General features: G+C 37.9%; 1 protein-coding gene across 1 annotated transcript in view; it reads right to left on the bottom strand.

Annotated features, from left to right (window-relative positions):
• The window catches only part of SLC36A4 (solute carrier family 36 member 4), a 99,663-nt gene that overhangs the window by 32,980 nt on the left and 45,321 nt on the right, over positions 1-21,362 (bottom strand). Inside the window, exon 10 of the mRNA XM_030456314.1 lies at positions 19,686-19,855. Within this exon, the coding sequence (XP_030312174.1) occupies positions 19,686-19,855 (170 nt within the window). The remainder of the gene's footprint in view (positions 1-19,685; positions 19,856-21,362) is intronic.

The following is a 21,362-nucleotide window of genomic DNA, read 5'->3' as shown; positions in this document are numbered from 1 at the left end:
ATCTGCACCTCTTTTAAACATCTCCTGGAGTGATGATTAAACCACCTCCCTGGGCAGCCCATTCCAGTGTTTTCAGTGAAGAACTCTGAATATTCAACTTAAGTGTCCCCCAGTGCAACTTGAGGGAGAGGTTACTTGTTATTTGGGAGAAGAGACAGACCCTTCCCTTTCTACAACTTACTTTCAAGTAGTTGTAGAGAGTGAGAAGCTCTCCCCTTATCCTTGTCCTCTCAAGACTGAACACCCCCAGTTTCCTCATCTGCTCCTTGTCCTCTAGACCCTTCACCAGCTCGATTGCACTTCTCTGGACACACCTCAGGAACTCAATGTCCTTCTTGCAGTGATGGGCCCAAAACTGAACACAGCACTCAAGATGCAGCCTCACCAGTGCCAGGTACAGGGAGGCAATAGCCCTTGTCCTGCTGGCTCCACTATTTCTGATGCAAGCCAGGATGCTGCTGGCTGCCTTCTCCACCTAGGTACACTGCTGGCTTATATTCAGACAAGGGGTGATCAATAACCCAAGGTCCTTTTCCTCTGGGTAGATTTCTAGTTACTCATCCCCAAGCCTGTAGCATTGCCTGGGGGTGTTAAACAACATTACAGCAGAGCTAAAACCAGACCAAATTAGAGTTATTGGAAGTCTGACTGACAGGATGAAATTTCCAGAAAGTAATAACATATCTGAACTCAGTAGTAATCCAGTTTTGTCTTTAAAATAAGCAATCATACATTATACTCCTCAGTAATTGTCACCAAGAGAAATCAACAAGAATTGTTTGCACCCCTGAGTAATTAAGAAATGTTTACAACTAGCATTATTTAATACTAGAACTGGAATATTACACACATTAGGAAGTGATACATTCCCCGCTGAGAACATGGTGAGTTAGATGCAAAGTTCTCATGAACATTTATGGGAGACATACATTAACTCTGCATCCCTGAAAAACAGGTCTGTTACGGGCTAGCAATACAACTTAGTCACTGAATGTGAAGCTAATAAACTAGCTAAGTGGGTCTATGACACTTAAAATCATGATATTGAAAGAATTACTTATAAAAAAAATGTGTGGATTTAATTTAGTTAATATTTTACTGCATGATGAAACATGGGATAATTCAAAACCTTGACCTTTTGAATTTTTAAATTTTTTGCATGACTTAACTTTCAGTAACACGAGTGAATATCCAAGAGATGTAATACTTATATTTAGTGACCACTATTCCTACAATGCAATACATGTGCATATATTTCATATTCAGAGCAACAAAATGGAATTTTAGCTTGAGAGAAGATGGAACACCATATAGAAAAGTCATCCTGTGACAATGTAATATTAACAAAGATCAGACCTAGAATTCAATATCCAGTTTCAAGCCTCATGACATTTATACCAACTGGAGCAAGATCTGCAGAGGCCACCAAGCTGGATAAGGGGATGGAGCAGCTGCCCTGGGAGGAGCGAGTAGCTGCCCTATGAGAATCTCCTAAGTAGAAACTGCTGCATTCAAAAAAAAAAAATCCAGTTTAGTCCTACTTTTGACCAAAAAAACCTACCAAAAGAACTCTGAACTACTCATTGACAAGTTAGTACTCCTATCACCCTTGCTAACTACTCAACAGCCCTCACGAAAGAAAGTCAGTTGTTAAACTTCAGCTACGGACACTTCCATCCTGAAATACAGGAAAATATCTGTCAGAACTGACAACCACTGTAGGAAATGTGCAACTAAAGAAAGCAATTCTGACATTCTGGGAACAGAACCCAGAGAACGGAACCTAGTCCCAGGACTCCTAGTCTTGTATGAAGGGCTTTGCTTTGCTGTATTGGAAACCGTGGCAGCTGTTCAGGTGGACAGGAGGCTGATACTACAACCAAAAACAACAATATGGTCATAAGCATGATAGAATATAAGTAAAAGTAGGGAAGGTAGAGCTCTGTACTGAAAACTGTTCCTGTTTTGGCAGATGTAAAAGAGACTGTCTGAGTGTTAGTGCTAGTATTCATTTAGACTGCATAAAAAAGATTATCTTAAACGAGCAGTATTGGAAAATGCCTCCTACACTCAGTCTATTTAGTTCACCAAATAGTTCACCAAGCATAAATTAATTACAGCCTGCTACATCATTAACATCTAGAACACAAAATGTAGTAAGAAACTTAAACCCAGATGAAAAAAGACATGCAAGCATAGTAGCTAAAAGTTCAAACTTGATATATGCAACACAGAAAAAGGAAAATTTTTAAGTACACAAAACAGCAAGGGTAGTAAATCACTAGATTCATCAGCATGTTGGACACTTCAAGCAATTTTCTCCATGTTGAAGCAGACATAACCAGAGTTAGATGGGATGGCAGCTCCTTCTAGCAATTACAGAATCACAGAATCACCTGGGTTGGAAAGGACCTCTGAGTCCAACCCTTAATCCACTACCACTGTGGTTACCAGACCAGTGCCATATCAGTCTCTTCTTAAAAACCTCCTTAAGTCGTCTGGCAAAAGAGCTCAACCCCCACCTGGCTCCAACCCCCTTTCAGGGAGTTGTAGAGAGTGATGAGGTCTCCCCTGAGCCTCCTCTTCTCCAGACTGAACACCCCCAGCTCCCTCAGCCCTTCCCCACAGCACTTGTGCTGGATCCCTTCACAGCCTCCTTGCTCTTCTCTGGACCTGCTCCAGCACCTCAGTCTCCTCCCTGAACTGAGGGGCCCAGAACTGGACACAGTACTCAAGCTGTGGCCTCACCAGGGCTGAGTACAGGGGCAGAATCACTTCCTTGGACCTGCTGGTGACGCTGTTCCTGATACAGGCCAGGATGCCATTGGCCTTCTTGGCCACCTGGGCACACTGCTGGCTCATGTTCAGCTTCCTGTTGACCCAAACTCTCAGGTCCCTTTCTGCCTGGCTGCTCTCAGCCACTCTGTGCCCAGCCTGGAGCTCCCCATGGGGTTGTTGTGGCCAAAGTGCAGGATCTGGCACTTGGCCGTGTTGAACCTCATCCCGTTGGAATCAGCCCAACTCTCCAGTCTCTCCAGGTCCCTCTGCAGAGCCCTCCTGCCTTCCAGCTGATCCATACTGCCCCCCAACTTAGTGTCATCTGTGAATTTGATGATGATGGACTCAATCCCTCATGTAAATCATCAGTGAAGATATTAAACAAATCTGGGCCCAGCACTGATCCCTGGGGGAGCAGCTGCCAATTGGATCAGCCCCGTTCAGCACCACTCTCTGGTGGCCTCCAGCAGTTCCTAACCCAGCACAGAGTGCTCCTGGCTGAGCCCTGGGCTGACACCTTTTCCAGGAGAATGCTACGGGAGATAGTGTCAAAGGCCTTGCTGAAGTCCAGGCAGACTCCATCCACAGCCTTTTCCTCATCCACCAGGCGGGTCACCCGATCATAAAAGGAGATCAGGTTGGTCAGACAGGACCTGCCCTTCCTAACCCTGTGCTGGCTGGGTCTGATCCCCTGTCCCTCCTGTAGGTGCTGTGTGATTGCCCCCAGGATGCTCTGCTCCATAACCCTGCCAGGCAATGAGGTCAGGCTGACATGTCCTTGGTCCTCCTTCCATCCCTTTTTGTGGATTGGTGTGACATTTGTCTTCCAATCATCATTCAACTTCCAATCATCTGGGACCTCAATTTAAAAAAAAAACTATAAAGAGGAAGAGCCATTTATAAAACACTGACTCATGGAAAGTTGCCTGTCAAGACTCAAAACACAAAGGCTCCTGGTCCTTTTTCTTTTACTGAACAAATTTTAACATTGCCAAGCAATTCATAGTTTCTCATAATACATTAGGCTGGTGTACCCTCATGAGGCAGGTTCATTTAACACCACTCCACAGTTTATTTGGCACAAAGCTGAGCAAGAGTTAGAGCTAATATATCCAACTCAATAGAGCCACAAAAAAATTGAATTATTTTAGTTTTCATTCATTATACTTTTACCTTCCCTTAAACTCAGCTAGCTGCCTTGCAATTTCATTCTGATTAAATATTTTTGATTGAATTTGTTTAAAAAAAAATTTTAAAATTACTTCACTGAACAGACAGGGGTTTAATTTAAGCAACAATATCAAAACTATTACCCTGTTTTCCCAAGAGCAACAAATCTAGAATATGTGCTTCTGCAATCAAAACTCATTCAGGTCTCTGAGCTGCATATTAATTTTATGGGGCATTTCCACAAAATATATGACTTGTAGATGGTATCCCTGTAAAAAGGTCAACATTTTAAAACAAACTCTCCATCCATTTAACTGACTTTTTACATTTAAATGAATCATAAATTCTTCTAGCCTAGTCTGTATGTCTAAGCACCAGGTCTTAAAATGAAACCTTTACCATATTCTCAGTGCTGCACTTTGCAGCAAGCATTTGCAAGCATTTTGCCTCCACATTCCGGTGAGAAATATATCCTGTAACTATCACAAAGGGATAACAAAGGAAACATAATTCACATAATTGCAGCTCCCTTAGCCAAACAACTTAGTCTTCAGATCTGGAATATACTGCGTCAAGTTGATTGCATATGATTACACAGTAATAATAATGGCCCACTTTATGGACGTTTATACTAATAAAGCTCAGGCTCCTTGTCTGATAGTACAGATCAATCATGTCAGACAATTAAAATAGAACATAAAATAAAGCGAAAGTCCTACAAAGAAAAATAAAAAATAATAAAAAGATTAAAAAAAAAAAAAAAAAGAAAAAAGAAGAAAAAAAAAGAAAAAGAAAAAGAAAAAGAAAAAAAAAAAAAAAAAAAAAGAAAAAAAAGCATGAAAATTGCAGAACAAAAGGTTTCTCAGTACTGGACCAATAGGGGATAAACAGAATAAGAAACTGAGTGGCTTTTCCAACAAATAGCAAAAATGGAGGTACGGGCTTGGAGCACTTGGTACGGTACACTTGGACCTGGTGTCAAGGAGGCTGCAGCTTCTGAGATTATGGGCAGTAACAGCAGAGGAAAAAAAGAGAAATTCACAGAAACTGAGCTGAACTGCATAGAAGAGCAAAAATGTGGCATCTGATCTCAATCCAGCAGAGACAGAGGGATCCTAGTAAAGGCTACAACAATGTGTGACAAGAAGAGAGGAATTCTGCCAATCAAGAGCGTAAGAAGCAACACTGGGAGCCAGGGAAGAGGGAGTAAGAGCTGTTGTTGTGAGACTGTGATACAAGAGACCTCCTTACATAGAGAGAGGTCACTCAGGCTTTTTGACTTGTATCAAAAATCATGTCAGTAGTGAAAAAGGGACTGAAAGTTGCCATCTGAACAAAAATCTGAATACCTACCACATCATATATAGTACAGAATACATACATATGCTAGTTAAGCTATTGCAGATTATGACTTACATTCTGTATATGGTAATATTAAGTATGGGGTTTTTGTGGTTTTTTTTAAACCCATAGGCCTAGTAACTCCCATGCATTCAACCATTTCATAGAAATATTTGCACAGGAAGCATTACAGCACTCTTTGTTACTGAGTCTAATAATCATGAAATCACAGGATGGTTAATAAGATGGTGCAGCATCCTTACAGCAACTTTCCATGATATAGCATAGCTCTTCTTCCTCAGCTTGTAAGTATGGGCTCAGTTTTTCATATATACAAGAGTAACCCAAAATGAAATACGATTTTGCAGTATCTTCCTCAAAGGAGATTCTGCTTGTGTTGCCATTCAACTTTCCCCCAGAAACTGCCCCCCCTCAGTTTCTCTTCCAGATGTCCCTCCTGCCCTCCCAACAGGCATTATATTTTACCAGTAGTCCAGAGCTTAGCATTCAGGCTACACCTCTAATGCATTAAATTCTACCCATTTTTCCAGCAGCAGGAACAGCTGGTTCTCTGGTCCATTCCAAAGACAAGATTTTATGAAAAATCTATATTAATTCAATTATTATTCAGACCACCAGTCTGCTTTCAAAGTAGCTGTAAATCTTTAATTTTGGCTAACTTTGAGCACAAAGTTGGACTAGATGACTTTCAAGGGTCCCTCTAATCATAAAACCTTCTAGTATTTTAAAATTTGAAAAGCTACTTGGGTGAAGTACATAAATGGAACAATCGTATTCACCTAATTCTTTCCAAAACCTCTCTTTGAGTCAAGTAGCCCTTAGTAGTGAAAATTATGTTTCAAAAATATTTGTAGCTAATTCATTTAATTTGCTTAGACATATTTTCCTTGAAAACTTTTAATTAATTTTGATTCAACTGTTTCACAGGATGAAGGCACTGAGTTAAAACAGAAATAACATATTAGAGCTGGGGCAAGTAATTCTACAGGAAGAAATTCCTTAGCCTTTATTCTGTTCTGGATTGCCCTTTGCAATACAAAACTACCTTGACATTTGGTATATCCTTTTATTTTTCCCTTAGTTTTATAAGCTACTAATATGACCAAACATAATAATGTATCCTTTAAGTAGAATTCAACTAGCAAGAAGTCTCTTTATTATCCTGGCATATCATTTACAAGATTACAAATTTCTACATTAAAGATTACAGAAGAAATTCAAACTTTAAAAAGAACTTGAAACACTAACATTGCAAAAGCTGTGTAGCCTCTCAAAACTGAAACAAGGATTTACAAACCTAGATATAAAACTTTCTCTTATATGTCACAAGTGCAATGTGCCTGCAATGATCCTGACTACTTGTTGAGTTCTACAAAATTATGAAAACAATTAAATAAAAAAATTTAAAAAACAAGTTAGAAAAAACATCAAATTACTTTTATGGATATTCCTCCATGAATATTTCATCTCTTATCCTCAGAATAGGTGAGTGTCCTTCTTTCTGACACATCAAAGAAAGTACGAAACTGACTTAGTGAGTAAATGTATAGTTTCCAAAAGGCCACTAAACAATTATACAAAATAAATCATTCAGCATCAATCAATTTTTTTAAAAGCATTTGAAATTTGTGTCCAAATTTCTTTTACTCAAGTGGTACTACTAAAAAATATTTTATGTAATCATAATATACGTTCTTTTATCTTCAGAGCATACCATTGTCATCATAATGATTTTTTTTATCAGTAAGAAAATACATATACAAGCACACAAATTTATCTATTAGCAACATTGCCATGGTACAGCTTTGCACATGTGAACCATGCCACTGAAAGGACAGCAGACAGCTGAAGTAATTCAAGGAAAACAATAGGTACAGCACACTAACTCAGCTCTCATTTATTCAAATGGAACTTTCACTGTAAGGAACCATTTTTCCTTAAAAACTATATATATGTATCATGATTCAGATGGAAAAGGTTCTTCAAATTCAGCTCCCCCATTTATCTACAGTTTGCCCTTGAAAGACTGTAATTTATAAATTATCCGGCCAAAGGCTGTTGAGCTTGGAATAAACCAGAGGAAAGCAAGACAGAACTACTGCACAAACCATAAATAAATTTTAACCCATTTCAGATCTGCATAATAAATGTGTGTTCTCCACTTAACTTTTCTTAGACCAATTACTTTGTTTCCATAGTAATATACTTCAAAGAAAAGAGTGTAAAAATAACTACAAACAATTAAAACAACTGTGACACACACACACACACACACTGCTCAAGATAATGAGAGTTCTTACTCAACAGCCATACTGGTGGTTTTGGTAGTCCTGGATAATCAATTCTGAATGTCAAAACTCTCACAATTTATGCAAAATGATAATTCAAACAATTTTTTTACCTGTTACATACCATTACAGAACATCACAAGAAGGCACCCTAGTACTCGTGAGAAGACAGAGGACACCTCTGTCCAGAAAGCTAAGTTAATTTTTAAGTTTTTGAGTCAAACTGTAGCAATCTGTTTGCCATCTTGCATCAACTACCTTTAGGAACCATGCTCTGTAAAAACAACTACACATGCTACAAGTATGCTACTTGTCCATCATTCAAGTGATGTTGTTTCTCTAGCTTAACATGCATTGTATTTACAGCACTGTTTTCAAATTTGGCAGAAGAACCAGGATGAAAATGAAAGTACCTCCTTAGAAAATTTTAAAATTTACTTGCTCCAAGATAACATACAAATACAAATAGAATGAAACAATGTCTACTTTCTTACTCTTCTATCCCAAACTGCTCCTTCATCCCTTTTTTTCTTTCTCCGAGACACAGTAAGAGAACATATTTCGTATGGTTAGCAATCCCATTATCTCCAAACAGAGAACATACTAGGTACCAACTTAAGCTCCACAGACACCTTATGAGATTCAGCTGGAAGACAAAGATACTGAAAGCAAACAAACAAACAAACAAAAATCAAAAGAACAATTTCAGTTTTAGTTCAGTTCCTTACTGACTGGCAACATCTGGGAAAGTAAGTAAACATACACAGGTTTTTTCCCTCAGGATTGTGGTGAACAGAAGTCATCACACATCAACGGTGCTTTGATCTGAAAATACATCTACTTTCTTCTTTTTTCTTTTTTTTCTTTCTAGAAAGCTGTATTTACTATTAAACAGCAGTTTTTAGGGCGGCACAGGCATACTTCTGATGTTCTTTTCATTTAAGCTCTATTAATAGAGTAAGTCTGGAACACTGCCTGAAAAATCAGCCCAAATGGTATACAAATTAAGGCATTTCATCCTTAATGCTAAATCAAAGCTTCCACTGTATCTACCAAACAGCACACAGGCCAGATAATGCAAACTGTTAATACTAATGAACACCTCCAGTCAGAAGTTTACAGAAAAAGACCCTTTGGCATTGTGTAGTGCTTTAGGTACCCAATCCACAGCCAGCCTGTGCTCAATCATCTTGTCAAAAATGCCTTCTGATAACAGCAAGCAGGACCTTCAGTTGGAACACTGTGGAAGATATAAAACATCAAAAAGACTCTGATGCAATTTTCAAGCTTATAATTAAAAAAGGATTGCCCACTATTGTATGATTATCAGTTACATATGTTTTGTTTTACCGCAGAAACACCTTGCTAATGAGTTACCAGTTTATAGGACAGAAATTTGGTGCCAGATACTTTTTACTGAACCAAGAACTATAATCAAGATAAGCTCACACATAATTAAACTTGAGAAGTACAAGACTCAGAATTTGTATTTTGCTGTGCTGCAGAAGTTTGATCAGTTAGCAAGCACAGCAAGTCAAAACACAGTATAATAAATCACTTGCTGCACTGAAAAATACACAAAGCAGTGAAACACAGAACATGGGGGTTTGTGCTGTCAGTGAATCCAATTTGTGCTTTTCTGACTGAATGCCCAAGCCAGCATGGGAAAGGCTATGTGATTACATGCCAAGGTACTATAAAGAAAAAAGAAAGAAGAGTAAAATATCTTACACTTGTATGTAATAGCCATTAATTTGACTCATGCATCATAAAATAATACTGTAAACATATTCCCTCCACCTAAATACTAAAATACAGCTCTTCTGGTTGCATCAGGATTAAGGTCTGGGAGGTAAGTGTCACGGTTTAACACTGGCCCGGCGATTAAACCGAATAACAGACGCTCTCTATTAATCTCTCTCTCCTTGATAGAGAAAGGAGAGAGAATAAGGGAGAGAGACTTATGGGTTGGAAACTAAACTACACAACTTTAATGAACAGTAATGATAAATAGGAAAAATTACTAAATATATACAAATAAACAGGAAAATGGAAACCACATTCCTCCCTCCTTTCCCCCAATAACTCTCACATCACCACCGAGGCTGTAGGGCAGCCCTGGGAAAGTCCAGGCTGGACTCCTGGAGTCGGCAGCAGTCGGGAACTGGAGGCAGGAACACACAGATATGGGCTGGCATGGATCAGGACCACAGGCAAAACGAACGGACGGGATCCTTCCAGGATGCCGGGTGAAGGAAGGGAAGCAGGAAATCAGGAAAAGATCCGGAAAAGATCAGGCTCGGCCCTTGTGATGCCTCAAATTTATACTGAGTGTGACGTATATGGGATGGAATACTCTGTTTGGTCAATTCTGGCATCTATCTTGTCTGTTCCTCCCCAAAGGAGGGCTCAGGTGGGACCTCTGTGTCCTCCTGGATGGTAAAATGTTTTCCTCAGAGCTGAGCAGTGTCCTTGGCTCTGCATACCGGTCTCTAGCAGTAACTATAAACATCAAGTGTTATCAATCCTAGAAGCACACACTATCTGAGAAACTTAGCTAAAAGCAAAAGTACAAAACAGAAAATCACCTTTATCCTGGTCCAAACCAGGACAGTAAGTCAGGTCTAGGAAAAGTTTCAGGGTAAACAGAAAGAAAAAAAAGGAAAAAAAAGGATGCAACAGGAAAGAAGAAACTCATGAATCCTTGAACATGATTTTGAAAACATAAGGATTAAAAATTAATGGCAATCACTTGTGCTACAGCTCTCTTAGAATTCCTGTAACTACAAATCGATGTTGCTTATTATCTACACTGTGGGACCTTATCAAGTGAAAACATACAGATAAATATTCAAAAACATTCAACCCAGATCAACCAAGTAAGCACAGTATGGCATTACATCACTTGTGGGAGACCCACTAACACAGGACTCTTGTTTCAACTCTGTTGTTGAATACCAAAAAGGAGGAAAGAAGATGTGCCTACCTCCTGAAAATATTGGGGCAACTGTTAATGATGTCAAGCACCATCACCTATTTCCTCCTAACTGGGCATCAAGGGTGTTCTTCCATCTGCCCTTTCCTTTACTTCTCCCATAGGCATCTTTAGCTCTTAAGGAAATTTCAAGTCTACGAACCATTGGATAGATGTAAAAGGAGGATAAGAAGTCCTTTGCATAAGGAGTATATGCAAAAATAGCTGATCCACCCATCAAACATGATAGAAATCACCAGCTTAAGAAGGCCCCATAAATGACCTTCTCTCCTAAGCCAGTTCATTCACAGAAATGTCACAAACATATTACAAACAAAATTCACTTTCCATTAGCTACAGAAAAAAAATATATTTGCTGTTTGGACAAAGGATGTTAATATCACTATTTCATTAGATTTGTAATCATGCAAAAGGAAAATGTAAAGTTGAAGAGAAAATAAAAGCAGGAGTTTTTAGTTATAAAACTATTTTTAGAAAGGTAAGCTGGGGCTGAATTGCAGGCAACTGAGCATGGTACTTAGCACCACTTCTCACTCCTCCTGAGAAGCATTCATCAAGCCAAATGCTAAATTAATTTCTTAGCTATATTCCTTCAAATAGTTCAAAGAAGAAAAAAAGTACTACTCTGGCACAGTTCAATTTGTCTAGAAGCAAATATGTAAAACAGATCAGACAAACTGTGCCCTTCCAAGTACCCATTTCTCTCTCTTGCTTACCAAGAAGCCAAGTTAGGAGGACCATTGCAGGTGCAGAGGTCCAGTGAACAGGCTTCTGGACATTAAACTAGTTGATGCCTAACCCATGTACTACCATACACCTTACCCCATGCTCCACCTAAAATTTTCAGAGTACAGACTGGAAGAGCCTCATTTAAAATTACACACCTATTAGATCAAATTACACACTCAAGAATATGGTGCCACACAACTCTGCCTTCACTGCAGTGCATGGACCAGATTCCCATGGGATGGTTCTCCCCAGTGTGGTCATCACTACCCATCCATCACCAAGTGTCCCAAGGAATCCAGACAGTGTATGTGCCTGCACAAAATCCAGAAAGCCTTAGAGAAAAGGCAGCCTCATAACTAAACATAATATAAATAAAGAGCAAAAAAACTCACAACCAAAAAGTGTCAAAAGCAAGTCAGATTAGATTTTAAATTTTGCAAAGAAGCCTGTAAAAAGAACATTTTTTTTTTTAAAAAAGGCTCTGCTGTACTCCAATTTTCAATTAAAATATCATAACACTTTTTCACAGGAATTCATGCAGAGTTTTAAAATACATATTTAATGAAATCACTAAACTGTGACAATTAATAAGGTCTGGTTGCTAGGAAATAATTACTGCCCCAGAATGGGATCAGCTATTTCAGCATACATAAATGCATTGCTAAACTATTTGTTCTTAAATGCTTTTTATAAATAATAAAGCAAATGTCTCAAAAAGCAAGCAGATTTCATGACAAAGACATTGTTGTCATTTTAAATTATTTTTTTCAGTTTCTTGTTACAAATCTTTCAAAATTTTCTATTTTTCACCTCAATCATAAAGCTCATACTTTTCCTCCCATGCCATACCTACTAAAAAAGATCTGGAAAACAACTGCACTTCAAAATCTGGATTTGCTCACAGAACCCTAATTAAGACCTGAATAAAAGGGAGTCCAACTTACACAGCAGTAATTAAAAAAATAATAATAAGACCAAAAGCAATACATGTTTTAACTTTCCAGGACTTTCCTTCACAAAATTAACTTACAGTTAATTATAAACTATATAATACAAACTATATATACTATACAATATAATATAAACTTATTATATTATATATTATATTAATATAATATAAACTATTTACATATAAAATATAAAACTATTATATAATTTTTAAAATATCACCATTTGCAAGTAATACCTTGTTTGGGTCTATACCACAGTCACTGCTAAAGATCTAATGTCAGCAGAATCAATGGACCCGAAGGAAGAACTAAGCCAGTTGGCTTCAGAAACCTTTGAGAAATCCATTAGACCATTCTGCTGGATCCTACAGCTACTTCTGGAGCAGTGCTAATTTTAGAAAGAAAATCCCCCACCTCTTACCTAATAAAACTTACATTCACAAGTTAACATCTCTAGAACAACCAGCAAGCAGAAAATCTTTTATCAACATCCAAATAATCTGTACCATTTAACAGGAAATCAGAATCCATAGTTATTTGGTATCCATATGTTAAAAAATGGTAAAACCAAAAGTTTAATACTTGCACTGTGAGAAGAACATCAGTTGTTATGCATACAAAATTGACTCCTACACCCTCAGCAACCCATAATTTGTAACATCACAACAAATGGAAGAAATCATAATGAGGATATAGCCCTGATATTTAGAGAACCATTCTTCTTACAAAGATACTCAAACAGGTTGGAAGAACCTGGATTTCAAATCTCTATTTCCAATGCCAAAACCACACATAATGATGCTTGTGTTCATCTCTCAGCTGAAAACCATAGCACAGGACCTCCTACTAGGAAAACAGAGTTGTATATCAGTCACCCATAACCAACATAAAAATGTTCAAACCCACAATGAAAAAAAAATTATTTATTTAAATATTTAATTTTATTCCTTTTGACTATTCACAAACAATAATTTTGTGTTTAAGCCCACTTCAAGAGGCCTGTTAACAGTCCACAGAAGTATCTGAAATCCCATCTGGAATATTTTTAATTCATGAAGTTAAATAGGAAATTTACCCATTATTGAAATACCCTTTAAAATAAACAAACTCTTACTAAAAAAAGATTCTTTGTCTGATGACTGATACACAAACCATTTCTATATTAATTATTAACACTTAATCCTAAAAGCATGTATTAAAATCTATATGGATATTAAAATTCCTTCATTTTACCTCTGCTGAAGCTTCTCTAAATGAGTATTTCATTGGCACAATGTCAGCAAACAGTGTAAGATATCTGGTAAATATCATGTTATCTTATGTCTAATTGTGCAGCATCAAGAATTGTTCTTTCCTAAAGCCAGGTACAGTTAAAATGGGGAAATATTTAGACAAGCAAAATTGGTAAGTTCAACTGAATAACGCATATATTCCCTTGCTAAAATTACACACTAAGTTCAGGCTATTTTTTTAATGGAAAGCAGCTCACTAACAGCTCAGTTCACACTCAGCTGGATCAACCATTCAATTAAATTGGTTTCATTTCAGGCTAACAATCAAAACAGCTGATAATGCAATCAGTATCTCCACATTCAATTGCAGAATTTCTTAATTTTCATTTTAACAGGAGCACTGTGGTTACAGGAATACAGCCCTGAATTAAGCTATTAAAAAGCCCAAACAAACAAACAAAAAAACCACTATATTTCTTGTATGGATGAAAGGTACTCACAGCTTCAGTTCTATCCATGATATTTGCTGATTCTCCTCAGCAGCTTTTACCAACTCAGAAAAAAAAAATTCACTGCTATCTTAAAACTGATAAATGAAACACAAGTTATTCTTTAAACATTAAAGTACTGCTTAAATTTTCATTTGTGTCTTATTCCTTTACTTTTTCATGTATTTGCTGTCACCATTCAGATGAAAAAATAATTCTCAGTATTTCATTTTTTTAATTATTCCAACACATCCAGCAAGTACAATTTAATTTTAGTGCCATTCTGGCAGAAGACATGAGTAAACCTTAGTGAGCAGTTTACATTTTCATTATACTAAAAACTTATACCCCAACTTAAATTTGTTAACCACAGTTTTCACTGAGAGGCATCAATAGATGTGTGCTCAGAATACTTTTAAAGCTGTTACCACAGGAGATTTAACTGCTTAGGCTCTACAAAACCTCTCTAAACCATCTCTTTCAGAATTATCTCAGTGCTAAATAAGCAAGGAAGGGTTAAAAAACTTCCATGATATAACAGCAGCTTGTTTCAAGCAAAGCACTTAATAGGACTCATTTGGGTAGATTTTGTTGTTGTCCCAGAGAGCTCCCAAAAGATAAAAGTAAAACATTCTGTTCTATATGAAGATTCTAACAAAGCTTTTTAAAAATCACCCAGGATGGTCTAGTTCTTTTAGAACTAGTTCTTTCAGAAGCAAACTGAAAAGCCTTGCACTCAAATGGTCAACCAACTGGTAGTCAAAACCCCTTGACACAGGCATGGTGTCCAACCTTCTACCAACCAGATGCTTCGAACACAGATCTGAACTATTTTTGGTATGTGTTTTAAAGATATAAAATCATGGTAAATATCTGCAGTATTATAGAAATTCCACCCTGACAAATATTTCTAAGTAGTAAAGTTGTCTGATACTCAAATACCACAAACACTAGGAAAAATCACTGAGGAAAAAAAATGAAAAGCATTTACACTTAAAATGAAAAATGTATATGCAACAGTAAGAGAAGCCACAAGGCTGCAGTCGTACTATCTGAACATGATCAGAAAGATTTTCTCTCCTTTTATGTCTTACAAAGGGTGTTTCTAAATAATATGATCAACTGCCTGACCCACCAAACCACAAAGCTGGTGAATCATCATGCAGAGGTTGCAATGCAGGCAGCTGATGGAGAGAGTCAGGCATGTCATCTGGAGGACTCCTGTAGTGATGAACTTCCAAGCATGACCTGAGGACATACACACAGCACTGCACCTCCATGTATGCTTCTCAGGGCTTTACAGATACAATGGTGGCTCTCATCCCATTTCTGTTTGTATGTATTCCTAATTTCTAACCTGAGCCCTTATGCTTATGCTTAATCCAGCTTTCAATCCTATTCCTACCAACTTTCAACAACTACCAAATCCAATCTTCAGCTTTAGACTAAACTTTGAACACAAGCTTAACTCATCCATCCAGTCAGGGCACATGGTGCTCACCTGAGTTTGTAAAACAATGGTTAGGAAGTGTGGTATGGTCTTCCAACTTGCTACGCTGAGCAAAGATGAAGAGATGCATGTCTCTTGCAAGGAAACAGAGGGAAGGGTTCAGTATCAAATCATAGAATCATAGAATTGGCTGGGTTGGAAGGGACCTCTGAGATCATCAGTCCAACCCTTGATCCACTACTGCTGCGGTTACCAGACCATGGCACTGAGTGCCACATCCAGTCTCTTTTGAAATATCTCCAGGGACGGAAAATCCACTACTTCCCTGGGCAGCCCATTCCAATGCTTGATCACCCTCTTGGGAAAGAAATTCTTTCTAATATCTAACCTAAACCTCCCCCGGCAGAGCTTAAGTCCATGCCCTCTTGTCTTACTGGTAGCTGCCTGGGAGAAGAGACCAACCTAGCTACAACCTCCTTTCAGGGAGTTGTAGAGAGTGATGAGGTCTCCTCTGAGCCTCCTCTTCTCCAGGCTGAACAGCCCCAGCTCCCTCAGCCTCACCTCACAGGACTTGTGCTGGAGTCCCTTCACCAGCCTGGCTGCCCTCCTTTGGACCCACTCCAGGACCTCAATCTCCTTCCTAAACTGAGGGGCCCAGAACCTGGACACAGTACTCGAGGTGTAGCCTTACAAGCGCTGAGTACTAATGAAGTGGAAACCCCCTCTCCCTCCTTATTCTTTTGAATTTTACGTATCAGACTTGTGGTTTTACCTGTACAATACTACGATGCAATATTATCAGTAAACTACATTGGAAGAAGGGAGAAAAGCTGTAGGGAACAAAGTTTGTCAAGTCATTTGCACTCCCTGTTTCCCTGTTCAGAAAGTACAGACAAGGGGCTTTAACCAAAGCAAAAGCATACTCTGCCCCATCTAGCACAGTCCCATCAAAAATACTCCTTACTATTTGCTTTTGCCTTGAATAATAGCATGTCAGAGTCTTGAAAAGGTAAGAACAGATTGTGTGACCTACTTTAGGTTTTCCTGACCTGGCAAGGGGTTTGAACTTGATGATCTTTCAAGGTACCTTCCAACCCCTAACATTCTGTGATCCTGTGACATTTCAGACAACTACAATGAACTTTGTCCTTAAATATAATTAAAACTTCCTTTCCAATATAGTAAAAAACAAACTTTTGAACAGCTTTATCTAAGAAGCCTGTCTAGAGTCCAGGTGATCTCACTTCTGCTCAGTGAGCCAAGGCTGACCCAGTCCCAGACCAAGAAGCCACCAGCCCAGTCATACGGGGTTCACTCCTCTCCAGCCCCAATTTCAAAGGTTTGGCTCAGACTGGTGCCATTCAGGATCAAATGTATTGTTCACAGCAGACTTCAGGTGAAGTCTCTTTTGTGAAACACTGACTGAGAAAGCAGAAATTTTAAAAATGCCTAATATATCCTCCAACAATGCTAAGGATCCAAAAGTGACTAACTAAATAATGAAAAAACTCTAAGTAAGGCATATGGGGTTTCTGGACCTATGTTTTACCTCCAGTCACTTGTCAAGTTCTTTCTTAAAACAAACCTTACCAGAAAAAACAAAAACAAAAACATTCCAGGATATGTTTGTTGTTTTTCTTTTCCCAGAGAAGTTTCTGATATATTGGAACAATAATGACCTCATTGATTCTGAGAAATGCAAAAGCCCCAGAAATTAGTAATAACTCATTTTTCAAGTTTTCTCTTAATAAGGTAATGCATTATTAGTAACACAGTTGAAGTTTCTTTTTCCAGATAATTCTTTTCTAGTATGCAGAGTCCCTTTAATCAGTGTATGACCTCTGAATAGTCCAGACATTACAACATATTCTGTCACCAAAACCAAAACCATTTCATTTTTTAAACTCAATTTAAAAGATTTTGGGTTTTTTCTTTCTAATAAAGAAACATTTTTCTGAGTCATTTTAGGAACCACAGTCTGTATCCACTGAAAGCAAAGCACTATTTAAATAGATTCTGGTTTATATTCAACGCTTCAGTGAAAAAAATGAAAAACAGAAGATGAGTGAAGTATGGGCATTTATACACACATTGTGGGTGAAAAAAGGATTCCTGATACTGCATGGACAGAAGTTCTAGAAACTTGAAAGTACTGAACTGACAACTAGGATAAACACAACAGCCTAGCAAATACCAAACACTTGAGAGGAAACTTTTAGTTTTACTTTTCTGTGCCTTGCAGCAAACAGTGTAATATTGTCAAATATCCTGGTAATACCTCTAACACTTCAGCAGGTCTGCTTTAGAGATCTGCATCACTGATTCAATGGCACAAACCAGGTCTAATTTTACTACATATATTTTGAAAAGAAATAAAGATGTAGCATTCACTCTGTACTGCATAACCACTCCATTTTCAAGTCCCATTCACAATGTATCCCAACTGATTTGCTTCTGTTTCTTCTTACCTTTTGCAGACCTCACTTCCAAATCTTAAAGCTAATTCTCTTCCTTTTTCAACTTCCTTTTCTTGGAGATTGTTCCCCAGTTTTTCCTTCCCAAACTACTCACCAATTACAAAGATCAACAATAAATTTGAAGGAAAAAAAGCACCTAGGGATGAATATCATGGGGTCATTTATAATTTCTTAAAAGTCAATGGCCAATGTGATTTTAAAACTATTCACTACAGGCTCTTCTCATCAGACACATCTCTGAAGGCATCTTTTCCTCCTACAAACTCTCAAAACCTTCAGCTGTAAGCAACAGTTCAGGTCTATAAGATTATAGCTTTTAAAACACCTTAGGCATTGTTGCCAGGGCAGGTTGTAAGAGGCACATAATGCACATTAGGGAATGAGTAAAAGTTGAGGGCACCATGACACCCAGATATGGCTACGACTGCAGAGTTTGCTGAGGTCCTGGAGAGACCCTGGAAAGCATTGCAGCACTTCGATCTAGATGTCCCTCAGATATTGTAAAAGCTTTTCATCTACCTTCTATCTTAAAACCTTAACACCATGCACCATGAACATTTGAAGCAGAACACAGGGTATATGGTGCTTCAGGAGATTTGTGCTTCATCACTAGAGAAAGCTTTTTCCATCTTTTTTCTTTTTAAACAAAAAAATCACGTAGCAGATGTACTTTCAGAGCAGCAAGCTATTAGATCAATGGTATTTCCTTTTGCTTACTGCAGTAACCAAACTGCACCAACATTTAACTGTTTCTCTCAACAGCTTTGGCCTTGAGAAGGTCTCACTGGATGTTCAATTTCTCCTTGACAAAAATTATTAGCTGCCATCCAGTACATTAGCCACTGGGAAAGTAATCACCAAGAAAGAACAGCCAAAAAAACCCCTGAACTCAATTTTTTTCATCAGGATTTTCCAAGGAAAAAACAAGGGCCAGCATTTTTTCCCTGTCTGGTGGTTTTGATTGTTTTTTTAAGGTAAACAGTTCATTCAGCATAAATAATGGACTCAACAACTGCCTTTGTACTTGAAAAAATTTTTTTAGTCAGCATTTTCTATGGGAGCTTCTGGGAACCTAAATTTCCTCCTCAGTTAATGATCCTCAGGATTATCACTTCCTAGACAAGACAACGCTCATTGAGCACTGATTACTTAGTGCCTAAGCTGGGAGAAGCACAGGGATGCAGCAGGAGAGATGGAAGAGTAGGGGAAAAGTGAGAAACACCGAAGTGGTGACACTGAGCAGAGACAGAAAACTGCTTTGGAGCATTATGACCTAAAATAAGTGGCCTCCCATGAACACCCTGACCAGGAATCCATGTTTGCCAGTGCTTTTGTATAGATACAGCAGCACACATCAGGATTAACTCTAAGACCAACAAAACAGAAAAAGGAGTTCTCCACAAGCAGCATGTATTGCAGATCACAAAGAGAAACACTGACATGAAACAGCAGTGTCTCTGTTACTTTAAAACTTTTATATTAAGTTTACTTATATTAAGTGTTATATATGTGTTTACTTATATTAAGATAATTATTTTCAAATTGGCAACTTCAGAGCACTATTGGCAAAAGACACCATTACCAAATAATTGGTCACAATAGAAATACACCATTAGATTCACTTGTTCGTGAAAATCAAAAACATACTGAATCACTAAAACACAATTCAGTTTTTCTAGCCTTTGGAAAAAACAAACGTATTTAACCAAGAAGGCCCCAACAACACATAAAACCAGCTTTTTTACATATGTTCTGCATATACTTACAGGTTGCGCAGACTAATAGTGCTCTTGTAAGGAGCTCACAGGATAACTTCCACTTCTGTTCCACTTTGGAGGTGACAGCAGGAATGAGGATCTCCGCAGGGACATAGTACTGAATCGAATACGTCACAAAAATCCCAAAGGAGTACAGAATTTTTACAGACTGATACAACCTGTTGAAAAGATTTACATATGTTCAGGTCAGCTTAAACTCTTCCTTTACAGAAATAAGCTTGCTAACGCTTTCTTTAATTCTAAAGAATTTGCTATCTTATGATATCTGAGACTTCATCAATAGCTAAGCAAACAAATTCTCACTTTTAAATTAGATACGGATTCCTTACCTCTAATGTAAATGCAGAGGATTTAACAAGCTTGAAAGCCTACTGAAATATAACCTGTTCAGAAATATAAGCTATTTTTAGTTAAAAATGGTGACTTTTTTCCAAGCTTGTATATAAGAAAAACACATGATAAACGTAACAGCTCCCTCCAAGCAGAAGAAAGATGTAGACAGAAAGATTATTGACTTCTCAGACCAATATGTTCAAATATTGCTTCTGACACATGCAATGCCAGGGTTTTTGTACTTTGAGAACTCCCTGCACATTAAGCACAACTAAATCAACACTAGGTCAGCCTCCATAAAACTAAAAATCATCTCAGATCCCACAGTGCTGCATTTAGGACTGCAGACCTAGTGTTCAGCGACTGTCCCAGATCCTCAGTGGGGGATAATAAAAGGAAGAAATCCAGTGCTACCTCACACTCTCCAGCATCCCAGTCTCTCCACAAACAGCAGTTCTGTGCCTACAGGCTTGCCTTGAGCCAGAATGGGACTTGGAGAGGCCTCAAGGGCCACTATGACATGAAGTAACCATCACTCATTTCAACAGATAAGCCAAGGCACAGTCAGTGATCAACATTACACTAATTATATTAATTTCTTGTGCTAACACAATTTATTATAGTAATAAAAGGAATATTTACATGTAGAGGATTTCATCTCTCTCTTGCCCAATTATTTCTTTAATAGAAAAGCAGCCATAGTGGACAAAAAACCAAAAGAGACATTTTACTGTGTGGAAAAACAAAAATTCAAGCAATGCTGTTTGTATTTCTTAATGAAGATGAAAACTGATCATGCACTACAATTCCTGCAATCAGTCTTTGCAGGTAAGGATTAATCAAAACCAAAATTGAGTATCAGGGAAAAACTTTAGTAAAATAAATATTAATAGAAAAAGAAAGATCTATTTGAAGATGAATAGCTGTAATTGTGATCTAAACTATAAAGTCTCCATCTAAGAGCAGTATGGTGGTTTTGTATGAGAAAATTCCAGAGAAGTTTGTTTCCCCAGACAGCTTTGATGCCCCTCCTGAACACCAACTTTTGCTTCCAGAACTATACGCACTCAAGATGACCACAGCTCCAGTTTTCAGAACGAAAATAGGTTAGATTATGTTCTCTTCTTGTTTAATAATTTGCTATGAAGTTCTCCAACAGAATAAAAAAAAGGTGCAAGAAATAGTAATAGTTATGGTGATGATGACCACAATCAACTTAAGAAAAAGTCAAAAATATTGTTAGGTACTTCCATCCATGGTAGTGGGATTCTGTCTAATGCTCCAAGCATCACTGTGGCCACATGGCATTAAGGATATATATATATATATATG

This window comes from Calypte anna, chromosome 1 (assembly GCF_003957555.1).
Source record: "Calypte anna isolate BGI_N300 chromosome 1, bCalAnn1_v1.p, whole genome shotgun sequence".
Classification (NCBI taxonomy): domain Eukaryota; kingdom Metazoa; phylum Chordata; class Aves; order Apodiformes; family Trochilidae; genus Calypte; species Calypte anna.
The sequence above is the reverse complement of the archived record's forward strand: the minus strand, read 5'-3'. Positions and strand labels throughout refer to the sequence as shown.